Source organism: Phyllobates terribilis, unplaced genomic scaffold (assembly GCF_046119375.1).
Source record: "Phyllobates terribilis strain yellow unplaced genomic scaffold, ASM4611937v1 Scaffold_1__5_contigs__length_1240528914, whole genome shotgun sequence".
NCBI lineage: Eukaryota > Metazoa > Chordata > Amphibia > Anura > Dendrobatidae > Phyllobates > Phyllobates terribilis.
Genome location: NW_027362761.1, coordinates 788,323,859 through 788,340,246, shown reverse-complemented (window position 1 = coordinate 788,340,246; position 16,388 = coordinate 788,323,859). Strand labels below are relative to the sequence as shown.

At 41.1% G+C, this 16,388-nt stretch overlaps 1 protein-coding gene across 7 annotated transcripts in view; it reads right to left on the bottom strand.

The window, feature by feature from the left end:
- Window positions 1–16,388, bottom strand: part of CENPC (centromere protein C) — a 267,360-nt gene that overhangs the window by 233,114 nt on the left and 17,858 nt on the right. For all 7 annotated transcript variants that reach the window (XM_073637041.1, XM_073637044.1, XM_073637043.1 and 4 more), the window contains 2 exons: window positions 11,990–12,047; window positions 8,212–8,467 (listed from right to left, as the gene is read on the bottom strand). In XM_073637041.1, coding sequence (XP_073493142.1) covers window positions 8,212–8,467; window positions 11,990–12,047 — 314 coding nt within the window. The remainder of the gene's footprint in view (window positions 1–8,211; window positions 8,468–11,989; window positions 12,048–16,388) is intronic.

The window sequence follows — 16,388 nt, the reverse complement described above, 5'->3', positions numbered from 1 at the left end:
ACACATCTAGATAAGTTCCCTAAGGGGTCTAGTTTCCAAAATGGTGTCACTTGTGGGGGGTTACCACTGTTTAGGCACATCAGGAGCTCTCCAAACGCAACATGGCGTCTGCTAATTATTCAAACTAATTTTACATTCAAAAAGTCTAATGGCGCTCCTTCCCTTCCGAACCCTGCAGTGCGCCCAAACAGTGGTTTTCCCTCACATATGGGGTATCAGCGCGCTCAAGAGAAATTGCACAAAAAAATTTGGGGTCCATTTTTTTCCTGTTACCCCTGCGAAAATAAAAAAAATTGGGTCTAAAGTAACATTTTTGTGAAAAAAGTTAAATGTTCATTTTTTTCTTCCACATTCCAAAAATTCCTGTGAAGCACCTGAAGGGTTAATAAAGTTCTCGAATGTGGTTTTGAGCACCTTGAGGGGTGCAGTTTTTAGAATGGTGTCACTTTCGGGTATTTTCTGTCATAAAGACCCCTCAAAGTGACTTCAAATATGATGTGGTCCCTAAAAAAATGTTTTTGTAAATTTTGTTGGAAAAATGAGAAATCGCTGGTCAACTTTTAACCCTTATAGCTCCCTAACAAGAAAAAAAAATTTTGGTTCCAAAATTGTGCTGATGTAAAGTAGACATGTAGGAAATGTTATTTATTAATTATTTTGTGTGACATCTCTCTCTGATTTAAGGGCATGAAAATTCAAAGTTTGAAAATTGCACAATTTTCAAAATTTTCGCCAAATTTCCGATTTTTTCACAAATAAACGCAAGTGATATCGAAGAAATTTTACCACTATCATGAAGTACAATATGTCACGAAAAAACAGTCTCAGAATCAGGGGGATCCGTTGAAGCGTTCCAGAGTAATTACTTCATAAAGTGACAGTGGTCAGAATTGAAAAAATTGGCCCGGTCACGAAGGCAAAAACAGGCTCTGGCGCGAAGTGGTTAAATTCATGGGATCAAATAGCTAAAAATTGGCATGTGCATATGTATTCACCCTTTTTGCAATAAAGCCCCTAAAAACTTCTGGTGCAAGCAATTACCATCATAAGTCACATGCTTAACCCCTTAAGCCCCGAGGGTGGTTTGCACGTTAATGACCAGGCCAATTTTTACAATTCTGACCACTGTCACTTTAGGAGGTAATTACTCTGGAACGCTTCAACGGATCCCCCTGATTCTGAGATTGTTTTTTCGTGACATATTGTACTTCATGATTGTGGAAAAATTTCTTCGATATCACTTGCGTTTATTTGTGAAAAAAACGGAAATTTGGCAATTTTCAAAATTTGAATTTTTAAGCCCTGAAATCAGAGAGATATGTGGGAAATGTTATTTATTAACTCTTTTGTGTGACATGTCTACTTTACAACAGCACAATTTTGGAACCAAAATTTTTTTTTTGTTAGGGAGCTATAAGGGTTAAAAGTTGACCAGCGATTTCTCATTTTTCCAACAAAATTTACAAAAACATTTTTTTTAGGGACCACATCACATTTGAAGTCACTTTGAGAGGTCTTTATGACAGAAAATACCCAAAAGTGACACCATTCTAAAAACTGCACCCCTCAAGGTGCTCAAAACCACATTCAAGAACTTTATTAACCCTTCAGGTGCTTCACAGGAATTTTTTGAATGTGGAAGAAAAAAAATGAACATTTAACTTTTTTCACAAAAATGTTACTTTAGACCCAATTTTTTTTATTTTCACAGGGGTAACAGGAAAAAATGGACCCCAAAATTTGTTGTGCAATTTCCCCTGGGCACGCAGATACCCAATATTTGGGGAAAAAACACTGTTTGGGCGCACGGCAGGGCTCGGAAGGGTAAGAGCGCCATTTGACTTTTTGATTGTAAAATTTGCTTGAATAATTAGCGGACGCCATGTTGTGTTTGGAGAGCCCCTGTGTGCCCAAACTTTGGAGCTCCCCCACAAGTGACCCCATTTTGGAAACTAGACCCCCCAAGGCACCTATCTAGATGCATAGTGAGCACTTGGAACCCCCAGGTGCTTCACAAATTAATTCGTAAAAATGAAAAAGTGAAAAAAAAAACACTTTTTCATTTTTATGAATCAATTTGTGAAGCACCTGGGGGTTCCAAGTGCTCACTATGCATCTAGATAGGTGCCTTGGGGGGTCTAGTTTCCAAAATGGGGTCACTTGTGGGGGAGCTCCAAAGTTTGGGCACACAGGGGCTCTCCAAACGCAACATGGCGTCCGCTAACAATTTGAGCCGATTTTCCATTCAATTTGTTAGCGGACACCATGTCGCGTTTGGAGAGCCCGTGATGTGCCTAAACAGTGGAGCTCCCCCACAAGTGTCCCCATTTTGGAAACTATACCCCTCAAGGATTTTATTAAGGTGTATAGTGAACATTTTGAACCCAGAGGTACTGCACAGAATTTGTTTACATTAGGTCATCATATTGAATAAGTTGTCATTATTCTTGAGCGCAAGTGCTCGCTACTTGAGTTTGCATCGGGTACTCAGGTATGCACCATGTACAGCGTGTGCTCGAGTGACGTGCTCGAGTCCCTGCTCCGCATGTTTCACGGTTATTAGACACCCAAAAAAAAACATGCTGGGATCGCTCGTGCATGGCAGGCAATCCCCGTAAAGTTTTTTTGGCCGCGAAGCATATGGGGCAGAGACTCGAGCATGTCATTCAAATACCCACGATACTCAATGCATACCAGAGCACCCGATGCAAACTCAAGTAGTGAGCAATTGCGCTCAACACTAGTCGCCATATCGTCATCTTTTTTTTCTTACTTTTGAAAAAAATCCCAACCCCAGCCCTAACCCTAGCACAACCCTAACCATAGCACAACCCTAGCCCCAAACCCAGCCCAATCCTAACCCAAGAGTTTATTTTTGACGCCGTTCCTTGTGCGGTATAAGTGATTAGACGACTTTATTCTTCAGGTCGGTGTGATTACAGCAATGCCAGAATCATATGGGGTTTTTATGACTGACAGCTGTCACACACTAAAAGACGCATTTTTTGTAAAATCTAGTTTTTGCATCGCCATATTTTGAGAGCTATAATTTTTCCAGATTTTGGCAGACAGTCATGTGATGGCTCGTTTTTTGCGGGATGACTTGTCGTGGTTATTGGTGCCATTTTCAGGCACGTGACATTTTTTGATCGCTTTCTATTTTGATTTTTGGGAGGCAGAATAAACAAAAACCAACAATTCAGGAATTGTTTTTTTTTTGTTTTTTTTTATTCTGTTCCGCGTGTGGTAAAATTGATGAGGTAGCTTTATTCTTCGGGTCAGTATGTTTACAGCGGTACCACATTTGTATCATTTTTCTATGTTTTGGCGCTTATACACAATAAAAGCTATTTTATAGAAAAAAATATTTTTCAGCTGATGGAGCTGTATGGCGGCTTGTTTTTTGCGGGACGAGATGACGTTTTCAGCGGTACCATTTTTATTTATATGCGTCTTTTTGATCGCGTGTTATTCCACTTTTTGTTTGGCGGTATGGTGATAAAGCATTGTTTTTTGCTTCGTTTTTTTTTTTTTTTTTTTTACCGTGTTCACTGAAGGGGTTAACTAGTGGGACAGTTTTATAGGTCAGGTTGTTCCGGACGAGGCGATACCAAATATGTGTACTTTTATTGCTTTTTTTTTTATTTTATTTTTTTTTTATAATAATATTTATTGATGGGTACATTATATTTTTATTTTTGGTGGATTATTTTTTTATTTTTTTTTTTTATTTTTGCAATTTTTTTTTTTTTTTTTCCCACTTTCAGACAGTTTATACACTTTATTACTTTGTCCCACTCTGGGACTTTCACTTTTTTTTCTCTGATCGCCTGCATGGCACAGGAATGGAGCACCATCCCTATGCCATGCAGGCTATCAGCGGTGCACAATGTGAAGATTGCTTGGAGATGCACTGCGCATGTCCAAACAATCTTCCTGGTGTCTGGTGACCCGGATGTTGTCATGACGACATCGGGTCGTCATGGCAACACCCGGGAAGCCTTTGCAGACTGCGCTGGAAGCCGGAAGAGGAGGTGAGTATCGGCGATCACCTCCCCTTGCCCCCGCAATGCCGCGATCGGCTGCGATCGACTTCGATCGCGGGGGTTAATGTGCTGGGAGCGGTGCAGGACACATAGTACCGGGTGTCAGCTGTGACAATCAGCTGACACCCGGCGGCGATCGCGCCCGCACAGCCTGTGTGCGCGCGCGATCGCCATGACGTACTAATACGGGTCTGGCTCTTAAGTCCCAGGGCACAGACGCGTATTAGTACGTCAGATGTTGTTAAGGGGTTAATGTAAGGAGATTCACCTGTGTGCGGTTAAGTGTCACATGGTCTGTCAGTATATGCACATCTTTTATGAAAGGCCACAGAGGCTGCAACACCATTAAGCAAGAGGCACCACTAACCAAACAACACATGAAGTCCAAGGAGATCTCCAAACAAGTCAGGAACAAAGTTGTTGAGAAGTCCAAGTCAGGGTTGGGTTATAAAAAAAGTATCCCAATCTCTGATGATCCCCACGGAGAACCATCAAATACATATAACATGGTACCACAACAAACCTGCCAAGAGAGGGCCGCCCACAAAAAACACTCTGCTAGGACAAGGAGGGCATTAATCAGAGAGGCAGCACAGAGACCAAAGGTAACCCTGAAAGAGCTGCAGAGTTCCCAAGCAGAGACTGGAGTATTTGTCCATACAACCACAATAAGCTGTACACTCCATAGAGGTGGCCTTTATGGAAGAGTGGGCAGAAAAAACCTTTACTTACACATAAAAATTGCATGGCTCGTTTTGAGTTTGACAAAGACATGTGGGAGACTCCCCAAAATGTATGGAGGAAGGTGCTGTTGTCAGACGAGATAAAAATTTTACTTTTTGGCCGCCAAGGTAAGCGCTATGTCTGGCGCCAAACCAACACAGCTCATCACCCCATGAACACCATCGCCATAGTGAAACATGGTGGTGGCAGCATCATGTTGTGGAGATGTTTTTCAGGAGCAGGGACAGGGAAGATGGATGGTGCAAAATACAGGCATATTCTTGAGCAAAACCTGTTTCAGTCTCTCGGTGATTTGAGACTGTGACAGAGGTTCATCTTCCAACAAGACAATGACCCAAACCATACTGCGAAAGCAACACTCGAGTGGTTTAAGGGGAAACGTGTAAATGTTTTGGAATGGCCTAGTCAAATCCCGGACCTTAATCCAATTGAGAATCTGTGGTCAGACTTAAAGATTGCTGTTCGCCAGAGAAAGCCATCTATCTTGAAGGAACTGAAGCAGTTTAGGCTTGGGGAATAGGCAAAAATCCCAGTGGCAAGATGTGCAAAGCTCGTAGAGATTTACCCAAAGCGACTTGCAGCTGTAATTACCGCAAAAGAAGGCTCTACAAAAGTACAGACTTTATGGGGGGGGGGGGGGGTGAATAGTTATGAACACTGAAGTTTACAGTAATTTTGTCCTATTTGTTGTTTGCTTCACAATAAAAAGAACACAAATGTTCACAGTTGTAGGCATGTTCTTTACATGAACTGATGCAAACTCTCAAAAGAGTGAAATTCCAGGTTGTGAGATAGCAAAACCCGAAAAAGAAGTGGGGGGGGGGGGGGCATGCGCAAGCCACTGTATGTATACTTGGATGGAATAATAGACTATGAAGGTAAATAGAAAATACCAAAATAAATATACATGCATAGGAATAGTAGGATGTAATGGCTAGGTAGACCTGGTAGGTATCAATACAGTAATATATAAGTAATACACTGCTCAAAAAGATACAGGGAACACTTAAACTACACACGGTAATTCCAAGTCAATCACACTTCTGTGAAATCAACCTGTCCAGTTATGAAGCAACACTGATTGTGAATCAAGTTCTCCTGCTGTTGTGCAAATAGAACAGACAACAGGTAGAAATGATAGGCAATTAGGAAGACAATCCCTATAAAGGAGTGATTCTGCAGGTGGTGACCACAGACCATAGCTCTGTTCTCATCCGTTTTGGCTGTTCTTTTGGTCACTTGCATTTTGTCATTGCTCTCAAGCATGAGGCAGTGTCTACAGTACAACCCACAGAAGTTGCTAAAGTAGTGCCACTCATGCAGGATGGTACATCAACGAGAGCTGTGGCAAGAAGGGTAGCTCTGTCAGCATAGTGTCCAGAGTATGGAGCAGATACCAGGAAACCGGCCAATACACCAGGAGATGTGGAGGGGGCCGAAGGAGGGCAACAACCCAGCACCAGGACCAATACATCCTCCTTTGTGCAATGAGGAACAGGAGGAGCAGTGCTAGAGCCCTGCAAAATGACCTCCAGCAGACCACTAACATCCATGTGTCCGCTCAAACAGTCAGAAACAGACTCCATGAGGGTAGTATGAGGGCCCGACGTCCACAAGTGGGTGCTGGGCTTACAGCCCAACACCATGCAGGGCGATTGGCATTTGTCAGAGAACACCAAGATCGGAAGATTCCACATTGGCGCCCTTTGCTGGTCACGGATGAGAGCAAGTTCACACTGAGCACATGTGACAGATGTGACAGTCTGAAGACACCATGGAGAACGTTATGCTGCCTGCAACATCTTCCAGCATAACTGGTTTGGCAGTGGATCCGTAATTGTGTGGGGAGGAATTTCTTTGGAGGGCAGCACAGCCCTCCATGTGCTAACCAGAGGTACCCTGACTGCCATTAAGTGCCGGGATGAGATCTTCAGACCCATTGTGAGACCATATGCAGGTGCAGTGGGCCCTGGGTTCCTTCTGATGCATGACAATGCTAGGCCTCATGTGGCTTTAGTGTGTCAGCAGCTTCGGCACGATGATGGCATTGTTGCTTTGGACTGGCCTGCACGTTCCCCAGACCGGAATCGAATCGAGCACATCTGGGACATCATATCTCGTTCCATCCACCAACACCATGTTGCACCACAGATTGTCCAGGAGTTGACTGATGCTTTAATCCAGGTCTGAGAGGAGATCCCTCAGGAGAACATCCGCCACTTCACCAGGAGCATGCCCAGGCATTGTAGGGAGGTCACACACGCACATTCATGCCACACACACTACTGAGCATCATTTCCTTGTCTTGAGCCATTTCCACTGAAGTTGGATCAGCCTGTAATTTGATTTTACATTTTTACTTTGAGTATCATTCCAAATCCAGACCTCCACAAGATATTAATTTTGATTTACATTGATCATTTTCATCTTTTATTGCTTTCAACACATTCCACTATATAATGAATAAAGATTTGCAACTGAAATATTTCATTCAGTGATATCTAGGATGTAGTATTTTAGTGTTCCCTTTATTTTTTTTGAGCAGTGTATATAAAACTGAATAAACTAAAAAGGCAAATTGAAATCATGAAGATAAATACAACCCACCAAGTAAACGACCCATATAAAAAATAAAGGGAGAGAGTCTGAGACCCAGACTCTCGCCCTATATTTTCTATATGGGTTGTTTACCAGGTGGGTTGTATAAAGCTTTATGATTTCAATTTGTCTTTTGATTTTGTGTTTATTCACTTACCTTTTACTGTATTGATACCTACCAAGTTTACCTAGCCATTGCATCCTACCATTCCTATACATATATTTAGTTTGGTATTTGTTTTATTTACCTGCATTGTCTATGAGGCCATGTATATAGGTTGCATATGGCTTTGCCTTTAATTATTCCACTCCATGTATTATTCTTTACCTTGTTATTGCATTTATAGGGAGATTGTTTCCATCTCCTTCTTTATTTTGTTTTGGAGATCGATATGACTTAATACAAAAAGTATTTCCCCTACTTTTTTCTAAATGTTCTCAGACTATTTGATGTTTTTTGTGCATATTAATAAAGTTGATCTTTGACTATATTGAAAGTGCTGTTTAATGTTTTTTGTGTGTCCCCTATATACACACACACACACACACCTATTTTCTCCTCTTTTCCCTTGACTTATTTATTGGTTTATGGCACAGGACTCTAATATTTTTGCAGTTCTGGTTCACTTCCCTAAAGTAGTGTATACACATGGGAAGTGGGTAAATTACACTTTACTATGGAGATAAGTTTTAAATTGCCCTGTCTTATCTGTGTAAAGAACAGAAAATCTCTTTCTGCAATGATTAACTACATTAAGAAAATAAACTATTGTTTTAGAGTAAACACTACTTAACAGGAGATTGGATATTACGAAACCCTTACCATTTCTTTGCATTCATTTTAGAAGTTGGACTGGGTGGCTCTTGCAGTACAGAAGTGTTAGAATTATACAATTTTTCTACACGCTTTTTGGAATTGCCCAATAAGTCATCATTCTCTGGGAAACTTTCCTCTATCAACTTTGCTATCATGTAATTACATCCATTATCAGACTCCTCATCAGAAAACTCAGGATTTTCATGGAGTTCAAAAGGACTGATGTTTTTTGGCGGATCATTTGCGGTCTTCAAATATGCATCTACAATTAAACAAAAAAACAAAAAAAAAAAAACAGGTCATATTATTTCATTAACTAAAGCAGTGACAGACATTGAAGTGAGTTTCAGGTTGTATTCCAGCTAAGGCATAAGCAACTGTATATAAATCATCTGTTACAGCAAGTATGAGTGATTTGTCTTGAAGTGGGATTTGGCTTAAGTGTGTGAGTTGTGATTCAGTGACTTTAGATTCAGGGAGTTGAGAAGGGAATAACTTTTAATAATTCACTGTTTGTATTTACTTGATTAATTTATTCTGGCTTGTGAAATCCCCATTAGTAATATGTACTCCACGATTGACAATGCCATCCTGTGTAAATCTTGTAGCATGTATGCAATCCTTGACCAGCCGTAGATTGTACAGGGTGGGCTATTCATATGGATACACCTAAATTAAATGGGAATGGTTGGTGATATCAACTTCCTGTTTGTGGCACATTAGTATATGGGAGGGGGAAAACTTTTCCAGATGGGTGGTGACCATGGTGGCCATTATTCTTTCATGAGTTATTTACATGTTTATGACCACTTATAAAATGTATTCAAAGTGCTGCCCATTGTGTTGGATTGTCAATGCAACCCTCTTCTCCCACTCTTGACACACTGATAGCAACACCGCAGAAGAAATGCTAGCACAGCCTTCCAGTATCCCTTGTTTCAGATGCTGCACATCTCCTATCTTGATGGTATGGTGTGGTATATTGGGTACAAAGATACTGGGGCCATTCTTCATCAATGGAAACCTCAATGCCACTGGATATCTGAAATTGCTACATGATGATGTGTTGCCCTCTTTATGCACTGAAGATAGCACATTCCCTGAGTTTTTCCAACAAGATGGTGCACCACCACATTATGGGTGTCAGGTCCAACCATTCCTACATAAACAGTTTCTTGGAAAGTGGATTGGTCGTCGTGGACCAGTTGAATGGCCACCAAGGTCTCCCGATCTGACCCCCATAGCCTTTTATCTTTGGGGTCATCTGAAGGCAATTGTCTATGCTGTGAAGATAGGAGATGTGCAGCATCTGAAACAACGGATACTGGAAGCCTGTGCTAGGATTTCTTCTGCGGTGTTGCTATCAGTGTGTCAAGAGTGGGAGAAGAGGGTTGCATTGACAATCTAACACAATGGGCAGCACTTTGAGCACATTTTATAAGTGGTCATAAACTTGTAAATAACTCATGAAAGAATAAAGTTACGTTAAAACAAAGTACAACATTGTTTTTCTTATGAAATTCTCAATAAGTTTTATGTGTCACATGACCCTCTTCCCATTGAAAAAAAATAAAGTTGGATCCAAAATGGCTGACTTCAAAATGGCCGCCATGGTCACCACCCATCTGGAAAAGTTTTCCCCCTCCCATATACTACTGTGCCACAAACAGGAAGTTGCCATCACCAACCATTCCCATTTAATTTAGGTGTTATCCATATAAATGACCCACCCTGTACATTCGGAAGTCAAGGTACTGGATCTAAGTGAACATTTGGAAATACAGATTCATTGACAATATGAAGAGGTGTTTGCTGCTCACTGAGCAGGTGCTCGCTGGGGTACATGTTCGGGACGATCATAGTATGGAGCTTCAGGACAGTGAGACAGCTAGCTGGGTGACAGTTAGAAGGTGGGGTAGAGGGAAGAGTGCCAACGAGGCTAGTCCTGACCTGGAACACCCAAGTATGCTTACTTGGCAGTTTGGAAAAATGAAGGCTTAGGAGCGGTCTTATTACAATGTACAAATATATGAGGGGACAGTGCAGAGATCTCTCTAATGCTCATTTTACACTTAGGCCTATGAAAGGGACAAGGGGGCGTCCTCTACATCTAGAGTAAAGACGGTTTAATCATAATCGCGGATTCTTTACTGTAAGAACAGTGAGATTATGGAACTCTGACACATGATGTTGTAATGATTGATTATCTACTAATGTTCAAGCAGGGCCTGGATGCCTTTCTTGATCAATATAATATTACAAGTTATGGGCATTAGATTCTGTGATGGGGCATTGATCCAGGGAACTAGTCTGATTGCCGTTTGCAGTCGAGAAGGAATTTTTTCTCTAATACGGAGCTATGAATGTCTACCCCATGGGTTTTTTGCCTTCCTCTGGATCAACATTTTAGGCCATATGCTACATTTAGCTTTAAAACAATAATTTCAAGCTGCACTGACGGGAGGGAGGGGGGGGCGGTACATGAGGAATTGTACTAGGCAGATCTCAGTAACATCTAACTCACACAACTGTATTTGGGAGTTAATAATAATACCAAATTGCAGTATAGTTCTTCTGATCTTCTGATAAGCTATGTCGCTTGCCCCATGTGCAGGCATTTCAGTAGCTCCACGGTTACAACCACTAACAAATGTCACTATACGAGTGGCCATAACCATGGATACCAAAGCTACTGCAATGCTGGGACATGGGGTAAATGACATAGCAATTCAGAGGAACTATTCTACATTTCTTATTGGAAATATTAATAGTATTATTACACCTACTACATATTGGGATAGGATCTTGGAGATGGGAACACCCCTTTAAGGTATAAGGATATGTCACATTAATCTGTTTGATAAAGTAATAATCTGAGTAACTGATACAAAAGATGGTCCTTGAAGTACAGAGGGCAGGTGAAAAATGGAACAGCAAAGGTGAGCATAGAATGGGAATGTGATTATCAATATAATTTACACTACAGATGAGCAAATACATTTGAGTGGAATTAAATTCACTTCCATAGATTCAGCAAATTGGTGGCGCTGACCGCCATTTTTTGAACCATAACAGTCCATGAAAATGTTAAAAAAAAAAAAAATTCTCAAGCTTCACTTACCAGTCACTTCTCCGTGCCTTTGGAGAGTCCCCACCATATTTTCAGATCGCAAGCACACGTAGAACCCTCCTGGGCCTAAAAGCCAGAAATTCCAGCTCCGTGCAAGACGCCCAGGGATTTCTGCACGAGCGGCAGAAAGTTGAATATACGGTGAGGACCAGACAGGTGAGCGGCAAGGAGAGCATAAGATTTTTGAATTTTTTTACATTTTACGTTTATTGCGCTCTGGGGTGTCTAATAAATTTCCAGGAAAACAAATTTCCCAATAAAAAGACGAAAATGCTAATCTGAATTTTGCCTGATCCGCTCATCTCTAATTTGCAAAATTACATTTTATAAAACATAAGTGATTACAGTACAAAACAAGTGGGCGTAGGACTATGTTCACATTTAGCCACACGTCAGCGTGCTCAATTGCACTTTTCTGTCCACCTCAGAATGGCAGACATTGCTGAAAAGGAGGTCAAAGGGAGGACATTGTGACTCCATTTGCTTCTTCACTGAAGTCATTGGCCTCGTCAGAGATATTGTCCGAATCCTGTTTAACAGGGCTTTACGCGAAGACTCGACAGACACTGACAAGGTGACAAAAATGCAATATAAACAGATATTTAAATGCAGATAAAACAGTCATTAAAATGTAACACTGAACTATATAGGTACCTTTCGATTGTCCAGGTGAGTCACTTACGATAGATGTGGAAGCATCTTGGGCTTCTTCCTATGCATGTATATAAAAAGAAAAAACAATAACTCCTGTTTGAAATACACAAATGCACAAACAGACTATGCCTATAAAAACTGCAATGGGACATAAACCGGATCTGTCTACTCATATACTGCCGCAGTATTTCTCTAACAAAAAGTTTGTAAAGATTTAATTTCACCAAAGGGAATGAAGCAAGACACCAGACTTGAATCTCATGTACCAAGCACTTTACATAGGGTTGGCTGACGCACCATGAGTGAGAGGGTCAGAGAAAGGTGGTAAACTTCTGGAAAAAGGGGGACATAATGGAGTGGTGCATGATTAAAGGCATCAGAAGAAAAAGTGTGGGAATGATCTAGTCATGACACAGAACAATACAAGGCAATTGGCAGAACAGGGCATTTTTAACCCGGTTACAAAGGAGGAATGTCGGGGGACTGAGCCAAACTGAAGACTAGTCAGATGACAGGCGGATTCCTGGCAGCTTCTCCCTGCCCGCTGCCAACGACTGACTGGTCTCTCCCTATACACGCAAGCAGCGTTTCATAGTCAAATATACCAGGATGAAATCATGCAGTCAGCATCACATATATGCGGATTTATCAACAGGCAACATGAATCAGCTGTCAAGTTTCTTTTGAGTTTTTTATTATTGCTTTTTCATCTTTTTCTTCTCCCTTTTCAAAGAGCCATAATGTTTTTATTTTTCAATGTACAGATCCATAAGAACTGGGGGGTTTTGTTCTTGTTTTTTTGAATGACACCATTTATTTTACCATACAGTGTATGGAAAAATGGAGAACAAAAAAAATTTAAGTAAGCTAAAATAATAAAAAAAAAAATGCATTTCCAACTGTGTGCATTTCATTTTTACTAGGGTAATTGTGTAGTAAAAATGACTTGGCAAAACTATTCTTTAGGTTAGCAGGATTACATCAATACCAACACGTATAGTTGTTTTCGTGGCTGTTTAGAAAAAAAAATACATATATATATATATATATTTTTTTTTTATAGTTTGCGTTATTTTCTAAGACAAAACTTTATTTTTTCCATCAACGGAGCACTTTAAAGGTTTGTTTCCTTGCATGGTGAGAGAACGATTTTAACCACTTCGCACCAGAGCCTATTTTTGCCTTCGTGACCAGGCCAATTTTTTCAATTCTGACCACTGTCACTTTATGAGGTAATTACTCTGGAACGTTTCAACGGATCCCCCTGATTCTGAGATTGTTTTTTCGTGACATATTGTACTTCATGATAGTGGTAAAATTTCTTCGATATCACTTGCGTTTATTTGTGAAAAAAAATCGGAAATTTGGCGAAAATTTTGAAAATTTTGCAATTTTCAAACTTTGAATTTTTATGCCCTTAAATCAGAGAGATATGTCACACAAAATAGTTAATAAATAACATTTCCCACATGTCTACTTTACATCAGCACAATTTTGGAACCAAAATTTTTTTTTTGTTAGGGAGCTGTAAGGGTTAAAAGTTGACCAGCGATTTCTCATTTTTCCAACAAAATTTACAAAACCATTTTTTTAGGGACCACATCATATTTGAAGTCACTTTGAGGGGTCTTTATGACAGAAAATACCCAAAAGTGACACCATTCTAAAAACTGCACCCCTCAAGGTGCTCAAAACCACATGCAAGAACTTTATTAACCCTTCAGGTGCTTCACAGGAATTTTTGTAATGTGGAAGAAAAAAATGAACATTTAACTTTTTTCACAAAAATGTTACTTTAGACCCAATTTTTTTTATTTTCACAGGGGTAACAGGAAAAAATGGACCCCCAAATTGTTTGTGCAATTTCTCTTGAGGCTATGTGCCCACGATGCAGAAATGAAGCAGAAAATTTCTGCAGCATTTCTGCATCTCCCTGGCAGAAAAAACGCATGCAGATTGTGCATGCGTTTTTCCTGCAGAATACATGCGGATCCACATGCGTTTCCGCATGCAGATTGACAAGCGCTTTCCTGGCGATAGCATCACTTGGAAAGTGCTTGACAACTAGGTCACACTGTATAAATCCATGCAAACAGCATGGATTTATACAGTGTGAACCGTAAAAATTAAAACAAATAAAGCTATACTCACCCCCGAGGCCCCGGCGTGTGCTGCAGCGCTCGTTCCTGTCTGGTTCCCGGCTGCCGGCATATCGCGAGACAGAGCGGTGAAGGGCCTGCGGTCACATGACTGTGACGTCACCGCAGGTCCTCAAGCGATGCCGGCATTCAGAGAAAAGCCTTCGGAAAGGCGAGTATAAACTTTGTTATTTTATTCTTTTTTTACAGGTACAATGGTACCCAGGTCTGGATGAGAGTCTCCTCTCCTCCAGAACTGGGTACCATCCACACATAGAGACGCATAGAAGCCGCTTGTACAAATGTACAGTCGCGGTTTCTATGCGTCTCAATGCAAGTCAATGGTGGGAGTTCCGCTGCGCTTCCACAAAATTAAATGACATGCTGCGGATTTTTGTACGCAGCATAAACGCTGCGGAAAAATCCGCAGCATGTGCATAGAACATGCGGAATCCCCTTGGGGAGCATGGGGTGCGGATTACCTAGCGTTTCACAAGCGTTTATGCTGCGGAAATTCCGCAGCATAAACACTTGAAAAACGCTACGTGGGCACCCAGCCTGAGCGCGCTGATACCCCATATGTGGAGGCAAACCACTGTTTGGGCGCACAGCAGGGTTTGAAAGGGAAGGAGCGCCATTTGACTTTTTGAATGTAAAATTTGTCTGAATAATTAGCAGACGCCATGTTGCGTTTGGAGAGCTCCTGATGTGCCTAAACAGTGGAAACCCCCCACAAGTGACACCATTTTGGAAACTAGACCCCTTAGAGAACTTATCTAGATGTGTGGTGAGCACCTTGAACCCCAAGGTGCTTCACAGAAGTTTATAATAATGAGCTGTAAAAATAAAATTTTCACATTTTTCCCACAAAAAATGTTTTTCATTCCCTAATTTTGCATTATCATAAGGGTAACAGGATAAATTGCACCATGAAATTTGCTGTGCAATTTCTCCTGAGTACGCCGATACCCCATATGTGGGGGAAAACCACTGCTTTGGTGTACGGCAGGGTTCGGAAGAGAAAGGAGCGCACTTTTAGCTGGGATAGGTTGCAGACACCATGTCACATTTGAAGAGTCGCTGACCTGCTGAAACAGCAGAAACCCCCACAAGTGACACCATTTTGTAAACTACACCTCTCAAGGAATTTTTTAATTTTTAAATTTATACCATAGGACAGTGAAAAAAGCATCATTATATTTTTACCGCAAAAAAATGTTTTACCCTCAGATTTTACATTTTCACACAGGGCAATGGGTAAAAATGGTGCCGAAATGTGTCACACAATTTCTTCTAAAAGTGGCAATACCCCATATGTGGCTGTATCGTACCGCTCAGCCATACGGCGAGATCTGGGGGGGACGGAGCGCTATTTCACAATTTGAGAACAAATTATTGTAGAATAGGCATTTGGATTTGGGACCACAAAATTTTCTGAATTTCTTTTGGGGGGCAAGGGCCAATTCGCTTTTCCAGAGCCTTTCTGCTACCAGTAACTTGGAAGTCCCTTATATTTTTAACAGATGAGGGACCTGAGCGGGGACTAGCTTTTTTTGAGGACTCAGTTGAAGCTTTTATTGGGAACATTTTACGTAACATTTATCCGGCGCTCTAGGCTGAGCACTTACATCGGGGTTTCCATCTAAATTTCCAAGTGATGTAATTCAGATGAAACCCCTGCGGGATCCATTCACTGTAATGAGGCAGCAGAGTTACTCTGGACTCCGTCTCGCCTCTGTTTAGCGGTGTCCTTTTTTTCAGAAGTGCACAAAACTGTGGCCAACCGCACTTTTATGCACGCCTAAAACAAATGACACCGTGGGATCACAGGCCAGATGGCATCCACAGTGGCCTATATCTGCCTCATTACAGGGAATCTTCCATCATGGGTTCTGGCTGAATCACATATTTCAGAGATTTACACGGAAACTCTGGTGTAAGTGTTCAGCGCAGAGCGCAGGATAAATGTGAGCAGAGCCTTACTGCGATCTTTGGGAGACATAAACAAATCAGTAGCAGGTGAAGAATTGGTTTTATTTATTTTTTACGCCGTTCCTAGTGTGATATAACTGATTAGATTACTTTATTCTTCGGGTCAGTGCGATTACAGAGATACCAGATTTATATCGGGTTTTTATGACTGACAGCTGTCACACACTAAGACGCTTTTTTTTGCAAAATCTAGTTTTTGCATCGCCATATTTTGAGAGCTATAATTTTTCAATATTTCGGCCGACAGAGTCATGTGACGGCTTGTTTTT